Source organism: Myiozetetes cayanensis, unplaced genomic scaffold (assembly GCF_022539395.1).
Source record: "Myiozetetes cayanensis isolate MyiCay16 unplaced genomic scaffold, myiCay2020 scf2-11, whole genome shotgun sequence".
Classification (NCBI taxonomy): domain Eukaryota; kingdom Metazoa; phylum Chordata; class Aves; order Passeriformes; family Tyrannidae; genus Myiozetetes; species Myiozetetes cayanensis.
In genome coordinates this window covers 32,076,039-32,103,706 of record NW_026087411.1, presented here as the reverse complement: position 1 = coordinate 32,103,706, position 27,668 = coordinate 32,076,039, and the positions used below count along the sequence as shown (strand labels likewise).

General features: G+C 40.4%; 1 protein-coding gene across 7 annotated transcripts in view; it reads left to right on the top strand.

The window, feature by feature from the left end:
• The first annotated feature begins 847 nt into the window (after window positions 1-847).
• LTBP1 (latent transforming growth factor beta binding protein 1) overlaps window positions 848-27,668 on the top strand; it is a 188,647-nt gene continuing 161,826 nt past the window's right edge. For 5 of the 7 annotated variants that reach the window (XM_050315039.1, XM_050315040.1, XM_050315038.1 and 2 more), the window contains exons 1-2: window positions 1,884-1,948; window positions 15,908-16,196. In XM_050315039.1, the coding sequence (XP_050170996.1) occupies window positions 15,940-16,196 (257 nt within the window). In that variant the 5' untranslated portion in view covers window positions 1,884-1,948; window positions 15,908-15,939. Of the gene's footprint in view, window positions 1,425-1,877; window positions 1,949-15,907; window positions 16,197-27,668 lie in introns of those variants that run through there. The other 2 variants (XM_050315045.1, XM_050315041.1) reach the window with 2 other exon arrangements.

The window sequence follows — 27,668 nt, the reverse complement described above, 5'->3', positions numbered from 1 at the left end:
AAAACCAAGAAAGCATCTAGTCTCTCCTAATCCTCCTAGGATTTCTGCTAAGAGCAACCTCTGGCTCTCATCAAGCTGAGACTGAGGAATGTGCTTACCTTTAGTGTGTGAGGGCTTTAATCGGGTTCCTACCTAGACAGTGAAGCATGTATCTAAACGCTTTTGGGGATTTAGAGCCTCCATTAAATTAGAACAGAAAGGCTCAGCTATTGCAGAAGTACAGGTACGCTACCCCAACCGCACGGGACAGCTGTGCCGTCTGTGTCACCGGCAGACGGCAAGTCGGCGCCTGTAAGTTAAAGCAGGTATTTCCGAGGCTTGCTTAGCGGCGCAGGCTCGCAGCCGGGACCCCCGCGGCCGCTCCCCCTGCGCCCCGCGGTCACCTGGCCCGGCCCCGGCCCCCTCCCCAGCCCCGGGAGCGCCGCCTGACGTCACGGCGGCCCCAGATTGGCTGCGCGGGGCCGGCACCGGGGCAGGGGCACCCAGCCCCAGCCCCCTCCCCTCCGCACACGCTCAGTAGCCGAGAAACTCTTAAAGACGGGGCTTTGGAGCAGCCCGCACCGGTTTGGGGGCCGTTTCTCCCACGCGCGCGCAGACCCCTGGCAGCTCCGGCAACCGAGACATCTGCTCTCCATTGCGACCACCCCCCTCCAGCAAACACCCTTCCCCTGCTGCTCCTCCTCCCTTCCCGCTCCGGCTCCCAGCTCGGCTCGCACCCGTCGCTTCCTTTCTTCCAACGATGTTTTCCTGCTGCACGGGGCGAAGTGTTTGCTGAACTTTACAAACAGCTTGGGGGTGGGCGGGAGGATCCTGAGGCTTTTTTCCTTTTTCTCCCCACCCGGAGCAGGTTGAGGGGCAGCGAGCGGAGGAGGGATCCGCGCCCCGGGCGCAGGTCGCGCACACACACGGAGAGGAAACCTTTGCACGGCGAGTCCGCGAAGCTCGCCGGCTGCAGGGGCTCCCGCCGTGGAAATGGCTCGGATCAGATGGGGGTTCCTTCTCCTGCTCCTGGCTGCCTGTGCACTTTTGTCACCAGCGGTCGCAGCCTCTGAAAAGGGCAGGCTAAGGAGGATCACGTACGTCCTGCAGCCCGGCCGGGGGGGCTCTTCTGGCAGCCGGCAGCAGCGCCCGACCCTCCTCGGGGGGGAGCAGCAGCAGCGCACGTTCAATGTGCAGCTGAACACGCGCTACGGCGCCGGCGGTTCCCTGGAGCGGACCCGGAGGATGAGCAAGCCGGGCGGCGCGGCCGTCCAGCTCCGCGTGGGCCCCGCCGGGCAGGGCCACCCCAACTCCGCCGCTCACGCCTCCTCCTTCGCCAAGCCGGCCCGCTTCGGCCCGCGGCCCAAGGCGCCGCCGGGCCCCCACGGCAACAGCAGCGCCGCCCTGCCCCTCCGCCAGAAGCACCAGCTGCCGCCGCTGCCGGGGTAAGGCGCCCTCCCGCCCCGCGCGTCCCCCGCGCCGCCACCGCAGCCTCCCGACCACCTCCAGCATCTTCGCCACGGCCGCTGTCGCCCCCTTGGGTAGGGGTCGGGGGCAGCCCGTGCAGGGTTCCTTGGGGGGGACACCGCGGCGTTACCTGCCCGCCGCCGGTGCCCGCCTGGCCGCGAACCCGCTGCGGGCGCGGAACACACCCCCGTTTCTTTGCCACCTTCCCGCGGCAGCCGAAGTCGGGCACGGGACCAGCTCACCCCCGTCCCAAGAGTCCGCGGTGGGGCCCGGGCCCGGCTGAGGCGTCGAGTTTAATCGGAAGGTTTAATTCTTCCCGCCTTTTCTCACCCCAGGCCAGTGCCCGCCCCGCCGCCCGGCTCGGGATGGGGGGAACGGGACTGACCGTGCATGCACCGCCGGACACTCGTCCCTCTTTGCTGTTCCCGCAGGGTCAATGTGTGCGGGGGGCAGTGCTGCCACGGCTGGAGCAAGGCCACGGGCTCCCAGAGGTGCATCAAACGTGAGTAGCCCTGCGGTCGGGGAGGTGGGTGTGTGAAGGGACGCCCCTGCGGTCAGTAGCGCCGTGGGGACCCGAGGGGACCATGCATGGCATCTGGCGAGGTGGTGGCTGCTGGCATCGCCTGTAGGCAAAGAGGTGCTGGCTGAGCTACAAAACCCACAACAGCAGTTGTAACACTTCATCCCTAAATCCCTCCTTCCTAACTTTCAGAATTGCTAAGGGATGAATAGAGGATGCCTGTTACAGTTATCCTCAGCGCAAAGAGTGACATTTTTGGAGAGAGCTTTGTGGAGGCTATTTGTTTTGTGAACACCTTCTCCCCTCCATTAGTGCTTGTTTTTTAAGAGTTTTTTGAATGGGGGCTTAACAGGGTAAAGAATCCACCAGAGGGGCACAGGTGGGGAGCAAGAATTTGCCATCTACCCACACTGTCCCTTCAACCAGCAGCCCATGTGATGATCCCGTGCTTAGGGCATGGAATTCTTGAAGCAGTGAACAACGCAAAAGAAGTAGGTTTGGAGAAGGTCTTGGTGGGGGATGTATCTCTGCTTTGATAACTAGAAACACAAAATGCGTGCATAAAATAACACTGATAGAGTCAATACTGTGATACTCAGGTTGTGCTTTCTAATAAGAAAATGGAAGAATTTCTAGTAATTTAGGCAAGATTCAGAATGACTGCAAATGGCTAAAGTGGAGTAGTGTTGCCCTGAGGTCAGGAAACACTGAAATAGCATACCTCTTCAGGAAACTCTTTAGGTATCAGTGAGATTGGGCAGGTCCTGGCACTTTAGTTCAGCAGGACAGACTTCTGTCCTTGAGAGAATTGGAGTAAATGCTTCCAGGATGCAAATGCTGGTTTGCTGCCTTTTTTTTTTTTTTTTTTTTTTGGGGGGGGTGGTGGGGGGAGGTGGCTTTTGTCCCTGTGTGGGATTTTTCACAATGGAGAGCAATCACTTTTGTAATACTGAGTAAGGTCAAGTACCTTTGACCTCATGGACATGTTGCTAAGAAGCTAAGACTTTATTACAGTAGTTAAAGACAAAACTTCATAGTTTCCCTGACCAATTTAGACATGTATTTAAGATACTCTTCTAAATTAACATTTTCAGTTTAAAATATATGCTGCTGTGTTAAGTTTGTCACCTTTTTTGTTTAACATCTTATTAGTACTGAAGTGATTTCCTTCAGCTTACAGTGATATTTTAAGGTTAATTTCAGAGCTTAATAAACACCTACCTTAGCTGAAATACTAATCAAAGTGAAAATATCTCTCAGTAACTTTGTGAGATAAAGTGAAAAACTTATTTCAACTGCTATGCTATTGTGAAACAATTTTATTTTCACTGTTTTGAACAGAACCCAAACAACGTAGCTGTTTGTGGCTCTTCTTCTGTCTTCTAGTAACTTTTATTTTCATATAACTTCATCCTTTTTAATTTTGTTTATAAATTAAGTTTTCTTTACTTTCAGTCCTTTGTTTTGTCTTTTTAATTTTTCTGATTATTATTCAGCTCTTCGCTCTTTTTGGTTTTTATTTTTAGAGTCTTCAATAAAGACCAAGTCAGCCAATTGGATTTTTTTGGGATAACTACATAGAATTTAATTTAAATCCATTATTACTTGGTTCATTCATATAGTTACTGGAGGAATGGGGCAGCAGAGAAAGGGTTAAAAGAAAGGTGGGGGGGATTTTCTCCTTGACCTTTCTTTCTCCTTTTGTGCTTCTGATATTAGGGTCTCTTTAGCATTAAATATTTTTGCTGTCTCCTCTAATGCTACTCTAATACCTCCTAGCACTGGTATAATACACTTGGCTTGGATCTTCTCAGTTTCACCCCCCCTCTTGGCAGGCCTGTATGTATTGAAGCACTGAATGTACTGAAGTTGTCTGTTTTGTAACTTAGGCAAACCATGAGATAGCATTGACTTGATTTAGCTATGGAAGATTAGTCTCACAGTCATAAAAGCCAGATATCACCTTTTCTGGAAGCTGCTGATGTTCCTTTCAGAAGACCAGAAACCCTATAACTGAACAACAGTTAACCCCTTTGTTCTCTGTAAAAAGAAGTGATTTTTAAATTCAGATAGTGCGCTCTGTTGTTTTTGAGAGGATTATTGCAGTAGTGGATTAATTGTGCCACAGATGTCAGCACACCTGAGCTGACTTGATGCAAAGGCAGTTTGGATCTGTCAGGGTTTATTAGCTCAGTCTCAGTATCACTTTAATAAGCTATTTGGTCTCTAGGGCCAGATTTTATTTTTTTGCATGGTGCAAAGCCTGAGCTAATAAACCCCAGACCTACACTGGCTTTTTCCAGAGCCAACTTCCATTTGTCTGCATCCTGCTTCCAGAACCAGAGTGCTGAGAGCCAGCTCTGATCAGCAAGGTATATTAGCTCAGGTGTAATCCCAGGCTGGAACAAGCAGCATGTGTTTCTGCTCTGCTGCACCTGTGTGAATAAGCCTGCGTGTAACCCACAGAAGGAGGGGGTGAAGGGAAGAGATATGGTCTTGCAGTCCAGGCTGCTTCCCATTCCCTTTCTCTTGCATGGTGGTGTTTGCTAGCCCTACTTTCTCACGCATTAGGTTGAGGCTGCCATTCCCTCGGGTGGCTTCTGTCCCAGGCGTGTGGTGGTCTGGCTGGAAGCACTGGCGGCCCACATTGCTTTTCCCTCAATAGCAGCAACAGGGGGTATTTGAAATGTTTCTGTGCAGGTCAGAGGGCAGCATCTGTATGGAGGAGGCAAGTGGCCTTCTCAAGTCCTTTTTCTAAGTTTTAGTCTGAAGCTGAACTGCCTGCTGTGTTTACAGTTATTCATGTTCTCTTGGAAGCCTGACCATCCTTAGAAGGTGAGCTTCTGTCTTCCTCTAAACTATGAGAGTGCTTACTGTATCTAGTTTAGGCATATAGGGTTTTCCCCCCTCTGTGCCTATTATTTCAGTTTTTACATTGTTAAATTTTAAGAACCTCTTTTTTCAAACTTGGTATGACTTCAATTATGAAGAACTACATCATTGTAATTAAAAAGATGAACTCATAGTACTCAGTGTTAAAAGTATTCAGAATTGCTTTGTGCTGGGAGAATAATGTCTAACAATCCAAAGCAACCTTTTTGAAGCTTTCAGAACATCCACCTTTGGATAAGGACAAAGATGGGAAAAATTGAACCACAGCAGTAAATACCTTGGAAAGTTAGAAGTGCATGAAAGGGTTTATGGCAAAGACTGTCTTCCAGTCATAGTTATCATAGGTTATGATCTGTGTAAGTGCAGTAATAAGATACCACCAAGGCTGGAGACACCATGTTTTGTTAGTACTTGTTGCATAGGAGAGCATTATAGAAACATTAATTAGCTCTATAATATGGCTGTAAGGCAAGTAGAGCTTGGAGTGTGGGGTTTTTGTTATTTATTTCATTTATGGAAATTGAACCATAGATTAAATGTGTCCTTGGACAAGTTTTAACAAGTGTTGGGAAGGCTTGTGCTGGAAATTAGTTCTTGCTGCCCAACTGTGTGTTTACCCTGTTGAAATCTGTTGTCTCCTACTTTATTACTTGCTACTAAATTTCTATTAGTTAAAGCTACTTCCTTCTATTTGTCCTGGTTTTGTTTTTTTAATGGTTACAAGGAGCTGTTTTTTATGTTGGGAAGTTAAGAAAAAAATTACCTATTGTATGTAGGATCTGATATCTTAAAAAGATAAAAGAACTAACTTACTGTAATAGTGGATGCCTTATAAAATGTGTACTATGTTTTGTCTGGAGTATTAATATCAGTTGTTTGAGAGTGTTCTCAGTGTGAACTGAATGGTTAAAAAAGTGGGAAGGAAAGAGCTGGCTGTTGTTAATGGAGTACTGAAACATGAGCTCCTTACTGCAGAGGTGTAAGAAAGGCTCTGAGGGCAAACAGGTGAGGAACTTGGATTTTGCAGGATCATGTTTAGAGGAAGTTTCCTACAGGGAGATGAACTGCTGAGTGTGTAAATGTAGAACCCATGTACACCATCATTGTCAATTAAGATAAAAAGGATCTTCTGTCTTGCTTAGCTGAGGGTGTTGCATGTGTGCATGCATGTATTCGATGCATGGGCATAAGGAGAGGATTTTGCTGTTGGAACTGGATGGAATTATGTGAGTTTGATCATGAACTTTTCTTGTCTGTCGTGTGTTTGGGCACCTTGGAAAGAAAATAAGACAAACAGTCTGTTGTCCTTTTTTTGTATTAAAAGATTATGGTGCTAATTCTCTTCTCTTTTAAAAGACTTCCTGACTCAACATTAAAATAAACACACTGTAGAGGTTTAATTTATTTTTCAGAATAAGAAAATATACGACAGTAGATTCTTGCTGATGTAAAAGCAGGAGACTGGAAAATTGTGTGAATACTTGCCCATAGGAGGGGTCCACCTTGTTCAGCTCCTGAATCTGCATGGCCTCTGCTTGTGTACTCCTGTTTAATTTGAGCCATCTGATCCCTAAACTTCCAGAGCTATACGTCTTGATATGGATGACTTAGCATGCTACAGCTTCGTGTCTCCTCCAGGACATGGGCACTTCACACTGTGACCAGTAGTTCTAGATCCCCAATTGTCCAAGACCTGGATGGATTATGCCCTAGGTTGCTTCTATCTCGTGTTCCTGAATTTCTTGAGGAAGGTGAGGAAAAGGTTGCGTGCTTAGGTCTTGTTCTGATATAGGTTAAGGATCCAGACCTGGAAGCTTGGAAGCATACATGGGTCCTGAACTTTAGACATAAAACTCTGTATAACTAAGTATTTTAATATTGGTTGCTCAGAATCTACTCTTTTCTGTCTTCAGCTCTTTGAAATGGTATGCAAGAGAGCTGTACTTCCAGTCATGGGAACTGTGTACTTCAAATGTTTGCAGCTGTACTTTTTGGAGGTTTTCAGTCATAAACAGTTCCTGAGGCTTGTGCTTTATCAATTTTGTGGCTTTGAGTTTTACCGAGGTCTGTTTATTTACATTGTGTATACAAAGCCTAACTATAGCATACCGTCCCCAAATGTTGTTTCTTCTCATTCTAAGACCATCATCTCAGTAAAAGCAGTATCAATCTACTTCAATTTATGTCTAAATCAAAGTTAAATGCCTCAGTTTTAAAGGGGCATAACTACTTTGACCTCATGTAACTGACCTGTACATTAGTCCTTTTTAATCTATTGTTTGGTGAGGTTTTTATACAATTCAAAATTTAAACACCGAAAGCCATTACTTGAGGAGCTGGGTTTTGCCTCTGCTGTGCTTGTTACTGTAATATGTAAATAAAACTTTTGAATTTCATGTACAGGGAATGGATGGGCTTTTGCAGTGGGAAAGCTCTTGTTTGCAGTCAGTGGTGTTTCTACTCTGCCTTATTTTCTGCTTACTGCCCTTGGGAAGAGGGAGTAGTATGACAGGGTCCAAATTTTTGTAGTCTTAGTCTACATGAGCAAGCAGCATGGACTAACAGGAGCTGATCTATAAACAAAAGCCTTTGGTTTTGATGAAACACAGGGCTTAGTGTTTTATTTTGGTCAAGGTGTACTCTGGTCTTGTGGAATGAGGCTGAAATACATTAGGTGCTTTCTTAGCGTTCGTGTTTTGGGTTTAGCTTTTTGTTATTTAAACATGTTTTTTTTCTTTGCATCTAAAAGAGATAGTGCACATAACTAAGAATGGCCCCACAACTCAATAAGTGCAATTGGTAAGATGTGTTTCAAGAGAAAATCGGACCTGAATCAACAGTAATGCAGACTTCAAGCACAGTGTCCATCTCCTGGGCATTGGTTGTAGCCAACCTCCCTCCTGTGAGAGGAGACAGTAAAAGAGCTGTGAGAAGATGGAGGAGCTGTTAGCTGCTGCCTGTTGTACATGTGACCATGCCATGTGCCATTCCCTCATGTCAGTGAGGAAAATAAAGTCCACAATTAGTATAAGGGGAAACCTACCCAGCCTTTTCTTTGTGAGACACTTGGGACTTTACTGTAAACAAGCGTATAATGATACATAGTCTCTGTTTCCTACAAATACTACAAGTGTATGCTGAATTAAGACAAAACAGAACACAAAAAAGAGAACCTTAGAAGCTTCTCAAAATGTTGTGCTCCTGCACTGAAGTGGATGACAGATTGATAGTGAACTTACTCAGCTCATTGCAGCAGTTGGTGTTAACAAAAGAAGCTGGGGATGTAGTAAAGTTATAAAAAGTCCTAAATGCTTCCTTTCTTAATACATAATCAGAAGAAACCCAGAAAACCGAGTTTGGTTTTTTTTTCTCCCTTTCATGTTTCTTGGTTGTTTTTTCTTTTTTTCCGTGTGTAACTTGAAAGTTACACACAGAAAACTGTGTGCGTGCCAGGGGAAGCTGTGGTTCAGCCATCGATTGTGCGCTCTTCTTGTTCTGCATGTGCGCAGGAACAAAACTATGTATTGACAGCAAAGTGATACTTTGGTACTTACAGTACTAATCTTATACTTTTCTGTACAGTTTCTCTTATAGCTTCTCTTCCTGAGCATGGAGAAGGGGAGAGCTGGAAGCGAGGCATATGCCCCTTTCTTTCCTCTCCTGCAAAGTGAGAGAGCTGGGCAAAGTGACTGTGTACATGGGATCAGCAAACCTCCCAACCTTCAGGAGAGCAGGGCTGTAGTGAGCGGTGGGGTTCTGCTCTCTGTGGGGCCTTGAGAAGAAGTTGAGTGCAGCACCTCTAATGATACCCTTCTTTGCAGCATTCACCATGAAGGGCTGCTTGTTCCAATGGATCTTACCTTAAAGGAAGCTTGCATTGCCTGGGACATATAGGATTTGTGGAGGGTGGATGAGGAGGGATACACCTCCCTAAACTGTCTCCTTGTTTGGATTCTGCAGTACTGGGTATTAGTAGGTTATCCTTTGTTCAGGGTGTCAAGTCAGTCCATGTTCTGTAACCAGCATGGGCTGATGCTGGGTTGGGTTTGAGGTTTTTTGCTTTAGTGGTGTTTCTTTGGTTTGGTTTGGTTTTTTGTTTGTTTGTTCTGCCTTTAAAAGCACCAGTACTTGATTTGCAAAGCCTAATTTATTCCTAGAAAACAGATCCTCCCCACTGAGGATAGGAAGAAAGCAAACCTTCAGCATCTTAGCATTTATGACTGCACATAGAAGGGAAACAATTTTACATCTTAGCAAGGCAAGATGTAATTTAAATATAGAGCTAAAAATCGGTCTGCTTGCCCATGTACTTTTTTTGTGAATCTCTGCATAAACCTAGGGTTTTGGAGAGCTGGTTCCTGATAGAGGCAAATTGTTTTGTGTCCTATGGCAAGACTGCCTTTTTTCATAAATAAGATAAAGGTTTTTTTATTATCTCTAGATGGCAGTTTAGGCCTGGATTTTCAGAGAAGCTCAACTAAATGGTGAACTCTTATGGAGAGTTGCTTGAATTTAGGAAAAACTTTATTGTGCTTAGCATTTTACTTACTCTATTATGATTAATAGTCTTTTCTCCACTCTTTTTTTTTTGGTAACTCTTCAGTTGTCTGAATTCTGCATCCAGTTAAATAATTCCAGTTGTCTCTTCACAACTGCAATTTGTCTTAGTTTGTTCAGTTTCCTGCATATTTATTATGAAGGATTTTGTAACAAAATGAGTAGGCACTGTAATGAGAAAGGTTAAGACAATTAAAAGGATTGCAGACTGGAGTGTTAACCACTCCAGCAGCAAGAACAGAGTGGAACATGAGAATCTGCTGGTTTCCTTGACTTAGTCCATTCTGTAGTGTGTGATTTCTTTTTTTTAACACTAAAATGATAGAAAGATCTATGGCATGTGAAATGTTTGTATTGTCAGAATATGTATAATTATGATCTCATATAATTAAATAAAGTGTCTCTCAGATTGTGCAGTCTTAAGTATTTATACTATATAAACTGCAGTAAACAGAACATGAATGAAAATGGCAAGTATCAAAGAGCATGTTATATCCTTATGACTGATAAAATAATGCGTCCTTTTGCTCAAGTTGGTTTTTTGAAGTATTTGAGTATAGTTGCCATTGAATTCTGATGGATCTTGGCATTTAGAGATTGTACTATGAAGATAAATAGAAAATAAAGTATGTTATGTTGTCATTGGTTTAGGAGAGAAACTGGGGTTTTTTTGTGTGTTTGTTCTAAAAGATATGTGTATGCCAAAAGCATTGTTTTTTGTTTCCCTTCCTTCATGGAGGTCATGTTTACATGCCAGTATGGGAATGAATTTGATGTTTTGAAGTGGACAAGCAAAGACTTACAACACATGCTTTCATTTGAAGTATATTTAGGGAAAGAATTCCTTAAGATCTTATAGTTAGGCTACAAAGTTCCTGTGTAGAAAGACACAGATGGTTGTAATACCTCCTCCATTAATAGTGTAAAGGTCATACAGGTTTTCTGCAGTTAATGTAATTTCTAGGATTATTTAAGTAATTTAAACTTTTATTTATAGAATGGTCTTGCAACATGATTATATCAGCCTTAGTTACCAATTTCTGTCTCCTCCATTCTCAATGAATCTTTAGAATTGTTGGATATATTTCTGGTAAAGTTCGACTTCTGAAAATTGTTTGGAGCGAGATACTCAGAGAACTAGATTCCCAGAAAAGCATTAGATGGTGAACACCAGGTATTCCTTCAGTTAGCTTCTGGGTTTCTAGATTCCAGTATTGCATCCTCAGTCCTGACAATGATTAAAGGCTTAAAATGGTATCCAGAATAAAATCATAAAATTAAATGGTGAGCTAATCAGTAGGGTAATTTGCAGAACAGGAAATTCTTAGAAACATTGCTCTTCCCCAGGATGTCAGCACTGTATTCAGATTTTTCTGAGGGAAACTGGAACATGTCTCTTTCCTTTCAGAACCCACAGCTTGTTGCTTTCCAAAGAAAGCGCTTCACTACTTTTCTTCTGGAATCGGTGGGGGATCATCACTCTGTCTTTCAACACAGCAGGAGTTAAAGGTGCCTTTGTGTCACAACTTTTTGTTTAGGATGTGCACTCAACCAAGATGAGCTTTGGTTTGGTTTCCTTGTGTGCTTGAGGAACAGAAATCTTGGATTAATAAAATAAGAAAGATGGTATTTATTATGCCCTTAACAGTATTCCTGCGTGTCATGTGAAGCAACTTGACATTTCTGCTCTAAGCACAGATATATCCATGCCAGAGTGCTGGTTTTCCCCCTTTCTGTAAACTTGATGCATGCATCATTTCTCAACCATTTTATGCTGGAATCTGAAACAGCCCTGTGCTTATAATCCTCTTCCCAATTACTGTATTTTCTATTATTTGCCCTCTACCATGTATTTTGCCTGACAGGATTTATGCACTCCTATGGGAGAAGTTGATATGTGCACTGTGATGAAAATTGTTGAAAGTCAGTGCATCCTGTTTTAAACTGGTGCTTGACTATGTGTGCTCAAGAGGATGAAAAAGAGATAAATTTCATGTGGAAACAGGAAAAAAAAAAACAGTGGATGGGTGCTCTAGATATAGCACAAAACTCACAACACTGTTGTAGTGTACTTGTTGTCACAGTATTAGAAATGTGTAGAAATTAAAAAAATATAGAAATCTATATAGAAAAACTTCTGTGGACATTTAAGTACAAATCACCAGCAGTTGCTTGATAAAGGAAATACTTAAAAGTGGAGCTGAGGCTGAAAGGCTAGAAACTTACTTGAGTGCAGGAAACTTCTGGGACATGTAAATTTGTCTATTGTGATTTTTTTCTCACTGAAGATACATTTTTGTGAATTTCAATTCTCAACATGATCTAGAGACACAAGGAAATAAGTGTGGTGTTACTTTTGAAGGAATTAATTGTGAATCAAGATAAATGATTAGCATAGGAATGAGATTGTCATGATCTAATTCAAGAATTAGAATTAATTTAATACAAATATTGTTTTGTGACAAGTGGAGTCAGTTATTCCTGCATTTTGAGTAATTTGAAAGGACAAAAGAGAAATTATCTAAACTTTGTCCATACATGACAATATTTTATAATTACTGATTTCATATAATAAATTATGCTTAATTTAGCATGTATTGAAACACATACATTTTGTATATGTAGAGGTTTTTAAATATTTACATATTTTGAAACTATTATAAACCTTTTATTTTAGGTCCTTGCAAATATTCTTTAGCAATAATAACATGAACACACGGACAGAAAAGTGTGTATGTGTAGATCAGTCCCAAAACAACATAAGATGTTTTGGGTGTGTTTAAGCCTAATGGTAATAGTTATTTTAAACTTGCTTTTCTGAAAACATGTTGCAAATACAACCATACCAGTCCCAATGTGGTTGTGTCAAACCCAGTAGTAGTCTGTGAGAGTGTTGAGCAGCAGTTGATTAGGGAAAGATGCATAAAAAGTATGAGCGTCTTGGAATACAGGTTTCAGCTTTTTGTGATGTAGGTAGTTGCAGAGCAAATGCATCTCTGTGGCTTTATTCTTAGTAGATAGAGATGGCACCTTCTTTAAAACACAAAAACCAACCTGAAGAATCCCTGTTCCTTCACCATGCTTTTGGAAAGTGAGGGAAGATTGCTTATATTGTCTATGCCTGGACTTCCAACGTGGCCAACTTCCTTGGCACAGAAAGCTTTTGATACTGAAGCTAGGAGGTTCAAAAAGCAGGTTAGTGAACCTTTGACAGAAAAGGCTGCTGAGGGCTATTAAACATCAAAACCAGCAGTCTTGCTCAGGAAGTTGCTGAGCCTCTAATACTTGAAGGCTGTAGTGGTGCAAACTTTTACTGCATCTCACCGTGTCCTTAGGCATCCACCTTGGTAATGGAGGGAGAGGACTGAACTAAGTGGATCTTTAATCTGACCCACTAAACCTGATCTCATTATCTGCATCTTTGCCAAGCTCTATTTTGAATTTCCAGTCATGACCACCTTGAATTGAACAGGACCAAGTCAATTATCTTTAACAGGAATATATTGACCTGCTTTTCAGTTTTGAATTTAGTGCTTCTAGTCCAGTTTTCGAAAGCGTAGCTTTTTGGAAAATATTGGTCTTTTCAATTGTGTGCCATTATTGTTGCTTTCCAACAAAATAATTAGGTCATTCATTTGGCACACTGCAGCTGTCTTGGACAGTTTTGAAGCTAAACTGCTGTATTATGTAAATTAAAATGTTCAGTTTAATTCTTTCGTAAAAAATATGATCTTTTATCCAGTTTTGTAATATTCTACTACACAACATTAATGAAGGATTTCAGTCAAAGGGTTCATTTCTGTAGAGATCTAATAGATAATTTTTTTTAACCTGTTGTCACTGTTCATATGATCTGAGACAATAGTTGCTGTATCTCATGACACTTGTTTTGTTAGAGGCCAGTTAGAGTAATGCAGTTTGTCCTGCAGAGCATGTGCTTTATGTATATGTAATATGTATATAAACCTTCGGAGTTTATGTTGCTGTCAGTGAAGAAGTAAGAATCGTCAAGTCTATTGGGGTAAAATAGATAAGGTAACTTAAAAACAGGTTCTGTTTTCAGCTTCATAGTTTTAAATTCACTGCAACATTAAGTTCACTTTCATAAGTAGAAACTTAAGTTTTCTTAGGCTTCTGAAGCACAGCTTTGGTTCTTAACTACAGAGAAAAGAGTTGCAGTTTTTTCAGTGTTGTCTCTTGTGTACGTATATGTTATTTCCCTTCTGAGAGGAGATATGCCATGATCAGTCTCCTAGAAGAGTGTATATTTTGTCATATTGGCTTTTGGGGTGATCTTCTTAGCTAACTTCTCTGTTCAGTTTTTGTTTTTTTAAGTAACTTTTTGAGAAGCTCAGAGGCTTATATAGGTGCATGTCCAGAAGTATATGTTCAGTATTAATGTTTTTTTCTAATGTTGTAAAAATGGGACCTTTGAAAGTCCTGCTTTTTTTTTTTTAAGCATTTTTAATCTGATGTTTTTCAAAAGCACTCCCAACTGTGCCCAAACTCTTTCACTGTCATCTCTACTCATTTTCTACAGATGACCCAGATGATGGGGGTCACTGTTCTGGTCTTAAGTGTCACTGGCTTTGGAGAGATTTTTAATTAAAATTTAAGGCTTCTGAATCTATTTTCCAAGATACAATTAATTTCATTCATGTGCACATAAGCAACTTCTTACTGTTTTGTAGCATAATCTAAGTCTTAGAAGCAAGGCACAAGGAAGACTTGGCTGGTATATCACAGCATATGCTTGTTACGAATCCCTTCTCAAGCTTCCAGTGAAAATGGTCTCTAGTCTTCCAGCAATCAAAGACAAGACACAGTCTCAAAAATAAACAAATATAAGTAAGCAATGATTACTTTTGTGCTGCCAGGGAGATGCATCATTTGCAATTAAGGTAGCCCAGCTAAGTAGTGTTGAAAAGATAAGTTTCTGAACAACACATGGAGGGGAAGGTGTATGTGAGAATAACCCCATGCAAAACTCGGGTTAAAGTTGTTTGGCAACCACGTACAGTTGATATACCATGATAGGTTTGTGTCAGAGGTTGGTGTCACTTGAAAAACTAGTCCTCCAAATTAACACAGTCCTATCCAACTAAGTTTTTTCATATGTATGCTTGTGCATTTATTTTTTATATATAAATGGGCGTATTAAAACGTGACTGAAGTGCCAAGTACTCTAATTTATTTGCTCCAGGGCTGTGGACTGACTTTTTTTTCTTTTTTTTAAATAATATACCTGTGCAATTGGATGAATATAAATATGGTGTAGAATCCCATGTTATAGTTTAAGGTATGAACTTACCTATTTTAGTAAAAACTGATCTTGCATGTCATTTTGTCTATGGTTAAAAGGTCTTTAACAATATTAAAAATCTACTTAGTTTGTAGAAGCAAAGTAGATCAGCAGTGATTTTTTTTTTAATAAATGCTTCATTGTATGCCATCTTTAATGGGACAAATGAAATTATTTTGATGTTTATATTAATTAGGATTATATTTTAATGTTAAATTCCATTCTCTGAGTAAGAGAATTAATTTTGTTTTGCCATCTTTGTGTTATTTTAGCATTCTCAAAATGCAATAGCATTGTAAATTTAAATATCCAAAATAAATCCTCAAATTAGATATACTTTTGCAGTATTATGTATACATATGATCAGCAATTTTTTTTTTCCCTTTTTTGTGGGATTTACTGCTTCTCTAGGGTTCATATTCAGAGTGGAGCTGATCCTGCTAGGTCTCTGACCTGGGTGTTGAGTGTAGGCTGACTATTCAGGCTCCCTCAGTAGTCACTAGATAGAGCAACACAAAGCAGTGTAATTAATCCTTTCTGAAGGCAAATTGTCTTTTGAAGAATCTGACCCCTTTTCACTGATGGTACAAAGAATGCATAGAAGCTGCTTGGGATAATCACAAGCACCTGTCTGTTTGTTCAAAGAATGTAATCCCCAGGTGTAGTCATGTCTTTGTAGCAGCAGTTCATGCATCTCTTTTTTTTGTGTTGTTTTGGTGGTGGTAGTGGAGGGAATGTCATTTGGGGTTTAGTGAGGGAAAGGTTGAATCACTTCATGCTGCTCTGCATCATTTTTGTGGTCTATAATGTAACTATAGGGATTTAGTCTAGGTACCTAGACCAGGATCAGTAGGTTGTTAAAGAAGGAAGAACGCTGGGAAGAGAGTGTAAAAGGCCACTAACAGGAAGATTTGAAATAATGCTATATTTCTTGATTTAACTTGAGCATTTCCTGTTTTTTAGATCACCAGCATTTTACTTTTCAAAACTGTTCAAATGTTGTGCATATCTTATGTAGGAAAGCAGTAAAAGCTGTATCAGCTTGTATACTATCTTTTGTGGAGCTGAGCAATGCTGCTCTCTTGTACTCCAAGTACATTAACCATTAATGCCTTTTTTTATGATGGGGAGGGTTTGCACTGTCCTTTGTGCTTTGTTTCACAGGTGCTTTTTAAAATGTCTTTTCTTAGCTAACTGTGCACCACCATGCCAAAATGGAGGGATGTGCCTGCGACCTCAGCTTTGTGTGTGTAAACCAGGAACAAAAGGTAATTCCTGTGAGGATACAGTCGTGCAAGACACATCTTCCACTGGAGGCCGGAGCCCTGTTGTTCCCCCATGGCCCATACCCCAGCAGGCTGCCCAGCAGACCTTCTCTCAGAAGGTGCAGGTCCCACCAAAGGTTGGCCCTATGACTCAGATGGCATTCACCATCAAGCAGAAGCCTCCTGTTGGGTTACCTCAGCAAATGCAACCACAGTAAGTGTTTTCTTTGCTTTCCAAGAAGTCCAGTGTGTTACATTTGTAAAAAGTTGTTCCTTGCAAATGTTTTCAAACAATCGTGCTTGGAAACTTTCACAGACTTGATTTTTTTAAGTGCTTCTTGTTTTAGGTGTCAGATTTTAGTGGATTTTTAAACTTCTGTTACTTATGAGCCAAATTTTTTCACCTGAACAGAATGTCCCATAATATCAGTCAACTTTTATTTTCCTTAGACTGACAGTGCTGTACTAATGTCAGAGGAATTAGTTTTAATTTACACTAGTGACTTTTTGAGTTTAGCCTAGAACGGAGTCAGGCATGGAATTTCAATACCTTGCATGACTGAGGAGAGAAATTTCGTTCTTGTTGTGTTCTGGTTTCTTCTATTTGCAATACACTTTTTTCAGAAATAAGTGTATATGGCTGTACTGCAGTGGACGCTTCTGCTTGCTTGTGTTTGAGGTTCAGGATTGTATCTGACTGTCATAGGTATCAAGGAAACAAACATCTTATTGGAGAATTTTTTTCTCCACCTCTTCAGTAGCTATGACTGAAGCTAATGTGAAAGTAGCTTCAGTAAGCTGGTGACTTAGCCTGTCTTTGATATTATTTCCATTACTCACTTAAACTGAGCCTGAAATTTCTCTGTGGTGTTTTTATTGATGTGTCTGACCTTAACTTCTTTCAAGGCTGCATTTCATATGGCGGGGAGGGAGGTGCACAGGAGGGTGGCAAACAAGCTGAATGTGAACAAGTGCAGATGTCTGTAGCAACTGCTGTCCCTCCAGTTTGAAGTGAAGTCAGCGACAAAAAGTGTTTCTGTCCTCTAACAGGCCTTGCTTTTGGAGAGCTGCAAAGAGGGTGCAGTCTGTCTCACTTTGAGTCTCCAGAGCAAGATAATCAGGAATAGGAAATAAACTGTGTTTTCCTGTGTTCAAAACTGTAAAAATGGAAGGGTGGCATGTGATTAGAATTCTGCACCTGAATAGTCATATGCTTGTGACTACAGAATACATCCTACCACTCCTTTGCAAAGCTGCATTTGAGACTAGAGATCACTGGGCATTGTCAGTGTTGTTTGATGTCTTGTAACCTCTTTATCAATTTTTTTTCCTCCTAAACTCCTCCAACTCTTTTTACTGTTGTCTTGGTTCATCTAACTCTGGATCCACAAGCTAAACTAGGTTCCTACATATGTTGTAGGAACACTTTTAGAAACACAATTCGCCTGAACTTCCTTGGAGTTCTAAACCCTAAGCTAGGATGTTCTTTGAGAAAGTTAGAAGGTAGATCAGGGTGGCCTTTAGGAACAAATGCTTCCATAGTCTTGAAAGACAGAGAAGTTTCCACCCAATTTTAGTGGGTGGCAGTTTAGTATTTCTTAGTACTTGGAGTCCAGTTTCATTCCTGTAAGTGAAGCATGGGTTATTGAAGTGACTAATATAAAGGGGAAATGACCAGTAAAATCATCAGGCTTTTTTCTGCTCCTTTCCATGCAGACCAGGAAGACTGCTAATCCTCATCACCTGGTGTCTCAGGTTAGCCCCACAAAATGCAGTGCACAGCACATGAGTTCAAAGAGGCCAGACAATTCCTGTCTTATCAGTACTGATTCCTGTAGAGGATATTGCATGTCTTTTTTCTTCCTCCCTCTGCCCGTAGCCATTCTCAAGGAATTTTTCTTCCTGTTGTGATAAAGGCCAGTTTTCCAAAATGGGTAGTAAAATATAGTTCAAAGAAAGAAAGCAGGAGAAAAAAAACCCAAAACCAAACAAAAACCAAGAAGAATGTAATTTGTTCTTGCCTGGAAAAAAAACCAAAACAAACCAAAAACCTTTCTTCTTTCAAGCACAGTAAAACTATACTCAGAAGGCTTGTGACAGCCTCTTTTTCATTATATCTGGAATAATGTCCAGGGATAAATAGTTTCTCTTGTAAAAAAAAGATGATGCTAAACTGATATTCTTCTGTGCTACTATGATAGTTGCCAGGCTACGATACTTGAAGTGTTTCTAGAGGGTACCTACAGCATGTCATGCTTCACCAAAATCTCAGTACTTGTTTGCATGAGACATCATCCCAGATGTAGAGGAAGCAACTTCAGGCTGAAAAAACAGTCATCTGTTATCCAAAGTGGCTCTGCATGCTTCCATATGCAATGTGAACCCAGGTGGGCTTTGTTGTTCATGTGACCCTTCTCAGCCTAAGATTTTTCTTCTAACTGTGAAGAGACCTTTTCAGGTAGCTAGATCCATTGGTCTTTGAAATCACATAAAGATAAATATTTTTCAATCAGCTTAAGAATAGAGTGGGAAAACGGAAGCCTGAGTTTCTGGAGCCATGAGAAAGCCAGCCTACAACCTCGGCAGGAGGCAGGCATAGGAGCAGCAGATGGAGGGGAAATGGGCTATTTCACAAACCAAAGCAGTCATATCAAAGGCAGCAGAAGAAGGTGGATATTTAGATGCAGCTGTTGAAATGAGTACCAGCAGTAGTTTTTATGTATGGCTATTAGGACAATTTACAGGGCTGAGAGATCCTTTGGAGGTCAGGTCTCTACCATTGGCACAGAGTAAATGGGCTAGTTCCTGTTTCAATTCTTCTTTGAGTGTCTTGTGATCTTGTATGTTACGTGAGGCTGCCCAGATATTTTTGGAATGGCTTTTTCTGTTTCCACTCCTAGAAAGTGGAGTCATCCATTGTCAGTGTGGTTGATACACTGATCTGGACACTGCTACCATGTGGAGCTGTCAAGGACTGGTGAGAGCCAGGGCAGAACTCAACCTGGAACACCTAAATCAGCTCCTAGAAGAGGCTTGCCCCTACAGTATTTCTGTTTTGCCATCCCCTGTCAACTTTTTTCTATTTTATCAAGAGGGGTTCTTACATGTTTTCTTAGGATCGTGGTGGCAATGATATTTAGGGAAGTAGGGAATTAATTTTTTTCCAGATATCTTTTTTTTTGAAGAATAAGGTGCTGAACAGAATCTGGAAACCTGGAGAGAGATTAATTTCATGGAATATCCTGGATTCAGTAAATCTGTCATAGCTCTGGTCTGAAGATGGATAGTGTCACTTACAAGGTCTCATCTCGTAAGAATGTTAGCAGAAGGTGTAGATGGCTGTAATTGAAAACAAGTGGTGCCTCAAATGAAAATCTGCTTCTTATTGGAACCTGTTGGGAATTCTGATCTCAGTAACAGGCATGCTTTGTGGGCCTGATTTCTGTGATAGCTCTCCAGTAACTCTGGGTGTTCCTTTCACATCTCGTGTTCTCACTTGTTGGCAACATTATAGCTCCAACAGCTTGATTTTTCTGTATTTACCATCTCTGTCGAGCAGAACATTTTTTTTTAAAGGGACCTTTCTTGTACAGTTTTGGAAATGGTCACCAGAAGATGGTACAGTATCAACCAACTGGAGCTCAATTATACATAGCAGTGTCACAGCATTGCTCTTTCCGTCTCTTTTGAAGGCAGTTGTTGATGAAGTGTGAAAGTGTGCTTTAATGTTGGGCAAAGCAAAGCTCATCGAAGGAGTGATAGATGCATAGACTTCAGGTGACAGACTATGGATTTACTGGTATGCCTGATGCACCCAGAAATCTTTCCTAAGAGGTCCCCTCCAAACCTGCATTCCTGGGTCACTGGGTCTAGTTCCATGTTATAGTGTATTGCTTGTTAATTTACTGAACCTATCAACCTGTGTCTTAAAACTGATTTTTTTCCCTTCTGTTCAAGGATGTAGCATTTTTTCCAGTATTTTACCGATTTTAACTAATTGGTGTGAGATTAGTGTGAGTTTAGATTGAAAAAAAAAAAAAGCGTGAAAGAAGAACTGGGCATGCTGTTATGACCCTGCTGAAATCAGCAATGTAGGACAGTTGTAATTGAAAATTGAATATATTCTTTATATAATATATATTCCTAAGTTATGTATTTACATATATATGTATTTAAAATCTATAAAGATTGCTGATTTTGCGTTATACAAACTCTTGGCTGCGGATTACTGCAAAGTATAAGACACTGCTCTTCTGGCTGTTTCCTATCTTGCATACCAGTTCTTTTTTGTATCTTTGACTGCATATAATTTATTTTTTAGAACTTTTGGTTCTAAGATTAGCTTGTAATGACTGACCAGGTGATGACCTGAAAAGATAGAAAAGTTTGTTTATGGTCTACACAGGGCAGCTGGAAGCCACTGAAGTGATGATATATTGGAAATTATTATGTATAGTTCCAGGCAAAATATTCCATATTAATATTTTAAAATATGATTTTTCCTGTTCTCAGAACTGGGTCTGTGTTCTTAGGCACATGCATATATGTGTGCTCAGGCCTGATACCCCTAAGCACGTACTTGAGCATGTTGAGTGAGCCATGACCACACTGTTAAGATGCAACCATGGGTTGTTACCTGGTGCTTCAGAGTTTCAGTAAGTCACGGGCTATTGGGTTCTGCACTCCTAGAGCCCTGAGACATGGCTGTTTGAGTTACTCTAAGAAAAGAACATCTAAATCCTGAGAGCTTGTATTAGCACCATGTGCTTTGCAACACTGAGGTGTTACTGCTTCGCAGACTTAAAAATTTAACTTCGGGAGTTAGAAGTGAGGCTTTTTCAGCAGTTCTTGAGCCACTGGTTTGTGTCAGAGAGATGGAAAATTAGTGGTCTGTTTGCAGGTTATGTACTGCAGCCCTTCAGTCAAACTTCTGACATATAATGAACTCATGGTGTGCTTGTTTTAGGTTCACTAATGTGAGGTGGCTCCAGAGAAAATAAGGGAATTTACTTTGTCATTGTGAGCTATTTGGGGTGGATTCTGAGATGCCTCTGCACAGTGCTTTTAACAAGAGACCTGCTGCAAGGAACCATAGTGCACCCTATCATCTGTCAGGTTATTAATTTCTTCCTAATGGACTTGAGTTTATGCAGATCAGTTATCCATACTGTCATGCATGGCACATCTCTTTTCAGAATGTCAATGTACCCTTCCCTCACACAATCCCAGCAACTTGAACACACCATGAGGTAAAGTCAACTTTGTAATTAACTTGTCATTAAGTTATTTTCTTTGAGTGGTGCTGGAGTTTGTTCATACTACTGTATGTCAATACAGCAAAATAGAGACATATCAATTTAGGCATATTCTATGTATGTGGAAACCATTGTCTTGTTTTTGAGGTGCTGCTTTTCAGGAAAGAAAATGACTTCTAAAACTATACTGGTGCTTTGAGCTTAGAGGACTGTAAGCCACCATTGCAAACCACAGAATTTTTTATTTTTATTTTTGCTAACTTAAAAATGCATGTGCCTGGTCATTCAGTGTTTGCATGGGGATGTATAGGGACTTTATTAAGGAGTTTCTAGTGTTCTTTGTTGCTGTGTTGCAAAATGGTATTTTCTCTTCCGAAGTAGCTTTTCCAGGTTTGTGTTTTTTTGTTTTTTTCTTTGTAAAAAATTGTATCACTATTGAAACTTTCAAGGAATTATTTCAGGAGATGTTCAGAAACAATCAGAAGAACTTCTTTCCAGTGGCTTGCGGGGGCTGAAGGAGCACAGCTTTTCACGGAAAGCATGACAGTGAGTTTTCAGTTTCAGAGAGGTGTATTTGTATTGTTAAAGTTTCATTTGACATCTTGCTATTGTGGTGTCAAAATGTCTTTCTAGGCATCCACAATGTTTACTTTTAAAAAGGTTTCTCTATTAGCAAATGCTTCTGATACCAGAATAATTATGCAACAGTTTTATACTTTACTGAAACTTTTTAGCCAAACAGATAAAAGTAACCCACTCAGGCTACAACTTGTTTTCCTAAGCAAGCTACTGTGCAACAATAGTGATTGTAAGATGTGGCTGAAATAAAAACAGTTGCAAGAGCCCTGGTCCCCCTGCTTTAGAGCTGGTGAAATAGATGTCAGTGGAAAAGTAATGTCTGCTGTCAACATGTGTCTGTATATTTAACTTTTCAAAGAAAAGCGAGGTAAGAATATTTTTACTGATATCAGGTATAAAAATATGATTCAGGAAAATTCTGTCTTTAGAAAAATCTAGGTGTTTCTGTTTAGTGTTGTAATGATCAAATGATCACTGAATTGGGGATATTTTCCTCTGCTTCAGGTGTATTAAACTTGGAGAAAAGACTTTGTGTTTGTAGATGCCTTTGGTCTTTGTATCAGAAATCTTGCTTAATATTTGATCTTCAGCCCTTTAAAATAATATTAGGCATACCTATTAGCTAATTTTTATGTCTTGTATATTAATATAAGTTTTGGTATTGTCTTAATCCTTCCAGTCACTATTCATTCTTAATAATCTTATTAAATAGATAACAAAGACACAAAGAACCCCTCTTCAGGGGATTTACTTAGTCTTAGCTTTTTGCTAGTGTAGCAGATAACTAGATGGCTTAAGAATCTTCGTTAACATAATGTGAACTGGCCTTAGACAAAGGCAGATGTATTTTCAGGATTGGGGCTGTCTGATTAATTACAAATGCGTCATTGATTTCTCATGTTATGAATAGCCTGTTCTGCTCATGATTTAGGAACGACACACATACTTCATCTCCATTAAACTGATTTTCTTCAGTGCTTAGAGTCTGAGTACTTCACTGAGAAGCGGACTTTTTCATACTGAGAAGCAGTTTCCACATTACCTAAGCTCCATAAAGGCTACATATGCCATGTATTCTTGCACTTTGATAAATTCTACTCAGAAATCCAAAACTTTTGTTTTACAATCAGTTATTAATCTATTCATAACCAAGAAGTTTTATTGCTCGTGTTGTCTTGTGTTGAAAGTTTAGGTGTTATTGTTCATCAGTATCTGGTGAGAGACAGAGATTTCTTTGTCTATGAGTGTAACTGGTAGAGAATGCAAGGCAGATGGAGAGAGAGGGATCTTCTCCCAATATTATTATTCAAGTATTGACTGAGATTTTGTAACCAGCCAGTAGTCTATTAGAGGGACTCTGCAGTAAGTCCTTGTTTATTTTCCTTTATCAAATTTTCCCTGACATATCTCACATTGCCTTGGAGAACAGTGTTGGAGGACCAGAAGGTGTACTGTTGGCTAATTTGCAGTGTGCAGCATTGTGTTGTTTCTGGAGATAAGTCTGTTGGTGTGCTTAGAAGTTACATAGGGAGTTGAATCATGACTATTTGACTTAGAGTTAAGCAACTTCCTACACTAAGCAAAGAACCTACTGTTATTCAGAAGTGATTTTGTATGCAATATGTTAAGAAAATAAATATCTCTGGACTAATAGCTTACTGAAGTATGCTAAATATTGAAGAGAATTTCTCTGTGCTTGGAAACATAAAGAAGCATTGTTTTTGTTGCTGAGACATGAAATTTCTGGGACAAAGTATCTACCATAAAACAGTGTTCATTGCAGCTGTGTTTTGTTACTAATGTAATCTCTAGCTTAAAAAATATCTCCTCCAGACATGTGTACAGGAAAAGAAATCTCTTCTGATAGACCTTATCTATTATAATATTTTTTTTAAGTTTAAAATACTCTCTTTAAGACTTATCATGCAGTCTGAGGACAGACTTTATGAAAGCCTCTAGCAGCACTGGAGGATATTAAAAGGAGTTCTTTGTCAGCTTGTATGCTGAGATAAATCATGTTTCAGGCTTGTCAGGGATTTTATAAGCAGTGTAAAGGAAAAGATTGCCTTTAGATATTCCATGTATTAGTTTTGTGTTTTCTGTTTCATTAGAAAGACAACTGAAGATGCAATTCTGTATATTCTGTGTCAGGAAAAGACAGTCTGTTAAAAGGAGATAGACAATACCAGTGCATACTATTATGTCATTGGGCAGTAGGTGGCAAGCTTTGCTTTTCCTTCTACTTAGCTTTTATTTTCATGTTGTCGAATGCCAGAATTTTTACAAGGGTGGTTGAAATTCACTGGATTATGTCATTTATTGGCAGCACATTATTTTAAACCATCTCTTTTTTGTTCATTGTGGATAATTCTTTCTGTGGAATACTGAAGTGAAGCCTCTCGTCAAATGACAGATGGACACAAATCAAGAAATATGAACTATGTTGTTCTCTTATGGCTTCTGTAAGCAGATTACTAATACACATATTAAACAAATGAGGTGCAGTCCCAGTCAATCCCAAATTATTTGGGATCCTTCTGTTCAGCTTCTCTTGTGGACCACAGTACAGCTAGGGGTGAGGGGGCACAAGACTCTTATTTAATACAGTGTTTTCTCATAATAGGACATACACTTCTATCCCTGTTCTATACCTGAAAATGAAAAATACAGAATATTTATTTGTCTGTCTTATGATACGTTGTCCTGTCCTCCTCCTCCCCTCCACTCCTCCATGAATTGCTAGTCTGGTGTAGCTAGCCTCACAAAATTGGCTTGCACTGCTGATGTGTAGGGTCAGGCATGCGGACAGTCAAGCAGCAGCAGCAAATTGTCTAGATAAAACTAATGGTGTGTAGAGAGGGCAATGCTTGTGTGTTTGTCCTTAGGATCTTTCTGTTGGGGTGACTGTTAATACTCCTCCTCTGCTCAGATTTCTTTCCTAGAGCAAATTACCTGACTGCTGATGAATTAGTCGTCAGCTCTCTCTCTTTATGAGGGATACCAGGACTGCAGCACCTGTGTAGTTCATCTCAGCTGTTGTTCATCTATTCTTCAGAACACGTTTTTACCCATTTGCCAAGTTAATTCTTTGAGTTTCCTCATAATAATGGAGTTAAGAGTTCTTCTTACTTTGCTATTAAAGCTTATGAAAAAGTTTGTTCTGGCCTAAAAGAATTACACCCTTCTCATTTTCAGTCACTACACCTTGCATGCAGGATATTGTTCTGAGAAAGATCAACTGTCTTGCATATTCTTGATCACAAACATGATTGTATTCATTCAGTTATGTCATTCTGGAAATTCTAAAACAGTAATAAACCTTCTTTTACTCTGGCAGGGCATTTGTGGGGGGTCTCCTTATGTAAGTAGAGGCTCTCTATGAATTTACATTTTCCTATGAATCTTTGTCATCACACAATGCCTAATGAAGATCAGAAGTGTTTTGGGGCTGGTAATGAAATTCTGAGCCATCAGTCGAAGGCATGGTTAATTTCATAGCTGCAGGAGCACTGGGATCTTTGGCATCAACTGTTGGTACATTGAGGCCAGTGTTTTGAGATTCTGATGCTGCATTTATTCTCCCTTCTGTAGTCTTTGGCAGTGCTATTGATGTATATGTGCTAGAACAAAAACTGGTTCAAAGGTAGTTACTCATCTCTTTGTGCTGCCAGGCATTGAGTCAGCCCTCAAGAACACCTCCATTCATCATTCTAGGGGAATGTAGTCATCGGACTGTAAGAGCTGAAGTCACCGCTTAGTTAAAAAGGCTGGTCTCCCTTGGGACTGGGGTCGTTTGTGTTGGCAGAAAACATGGAGATGATTTTTGATGACAGTAATGTCAGTCCTGCTGTCCTTTTTGAACACTGCTGATGCACATTTCAGTGCAAATTGATAAGCTAACATGGTTTGTAGTTACCTCTGTTGGATTGAGTATTTTTGCTGTTAATTTACTTATAAAAGACTTGGGTCTGAAGACCATGGCCTTACTTAAGTGGGGTGTGAAAGGCAGAAAAAATGTGACTTTGTTGCAAAATAGGCTAATCATTTGATAGATCCCCTTAGCTCACAATGGTGTGAGAAGTGGGCAGATTGCTATGGCAAACTGCCTTGAGGGAAGCCTTTGGTGTTTAGATGGACAAAGTCGAGTCTGTTCTAATGACTTTCTGAATGTGAACACTTGGGATTTCTATTCCACCTGTCTGAGGTGAACTCTTTGAAGCTGCAAGGATCCACTTCTGTTGAGAGTTAATCAGATTACTTTCAGTGGACAGATAGCATCTGGCCCTGTCATATGCAGTGAACCTGTGTCCACCAGAAAAGCAGAGATATCTTGGAAAGAATTTTGCAAATATGAAGTATCACCATTGCACCAACATACAAGGCATTTAAGAGATTCAGCTGCAGTGTCCTACACTTTGAATTATTGTTGTTCTGAAGATGATGTAGCCTACCTTTGCATGAGCATCTCATTTTATCCACATTTGATCTATCATCTAGTTAAGTGAATATCTCACCAACAGGTGTTACAGGATGTTCAGTGTTTTCATTAGTACCTTTGACAAGAAAAGAATTCTCAGAAATAAATCTTTTTGATAGAGAGACTTAAATTTTAGGGAACCAGTGGGGATATCAAACCAGCCAGAACTTACTCCAGACAGGAAGAGGAAGCTAATCTGTGGGACTGCAACAGCCAGTTGGCTTATGGTTTTATGTGCTTGTGTGACACCACTTACTTGAGTAAAGCTTTAGTGCAAGAAAAGGGTGGTCAGTGTTGGAGTACTAAATACGAAGTTGTTGCCCAGCTATGCTGTTGTACAATTTCATCTAGTTATTGTCTTTAGTGTGAGAGAAGGATCAATCAAATGTTTGTAGGAGAATCCTCCATCCCTTCCCCTGGCATTAAACTGTGACTCATCTGCGTTAGGAAGCCAACACAGACAACCTTCGTTTTAGTGAGAAAGAAAACAGCTCCATTAAGATTCCAGTCAGTCTCCAAGAGCTTACTGTGTTTATTTCACCTCTCCAGGCACTGTGCCTGAATTGTAGCAAGCTGTTCAAAAAAACTTCATTCCACACGAAAGTAAGGAATGTTAAAGCCCATCTAATTCTGATGTGGGTTTTGTTGTGCCTGGAGTACTATGTAGTAGAGAGGTAGGATCTTGAATCTTGCTTAACTTCTACAGGTTTTGTACGAGAATTATCTGGTCTAATGACCTATTGGTGTTGCCTGACCTTCTGTTGTCCTTCAATTTGAAACAGATCCTGAGAATACCTCATAGAGAAAGACATAGGAACCTTTCTAATCTCCTTCATGAGCTTAGATGGAAAGAATTAATTGGAACTGTCTTCTTTGGTCTTTTCTTCTGTGTGCATTCCTTTAGTACATTTCTTAATTGGGTCTAAAGACTTTTGGACAGTTTTTTTAGTTCATTAACATTTTTAAACTAGCTTCCATTTTATCTTCATTCTTCTTCTTTGGAATTATGAACTGCTGTAGAGAATCTTCGGCTTTTATTCCCTCTTCAAGGACATTAACTCTATTTTGCTCACTCTTGAGGTGTCTCTTCAGGGGTAACATTTGATTTGGATCCTGTACACAGCTTAGACCAAATCAAGATTTTATTCTTCTGCATTCTGCTGATCCCTGAAGATGTTAATTATATCTGAAACTTTTGGTTTAGTGTTGTACTGTTGCTTTGGGGTTAACTGGAATATCATACTATGGTTGTTTTCTGACTTTGTGGCATCAGTGATATGGTATCTGTCACCATATTAGGCAGCTAGTAATATAGTCCTAATGCTGTGTATCCTCTGCTTTGTGTTGAAAAACAGGTCACAGATACTCTGTTAGA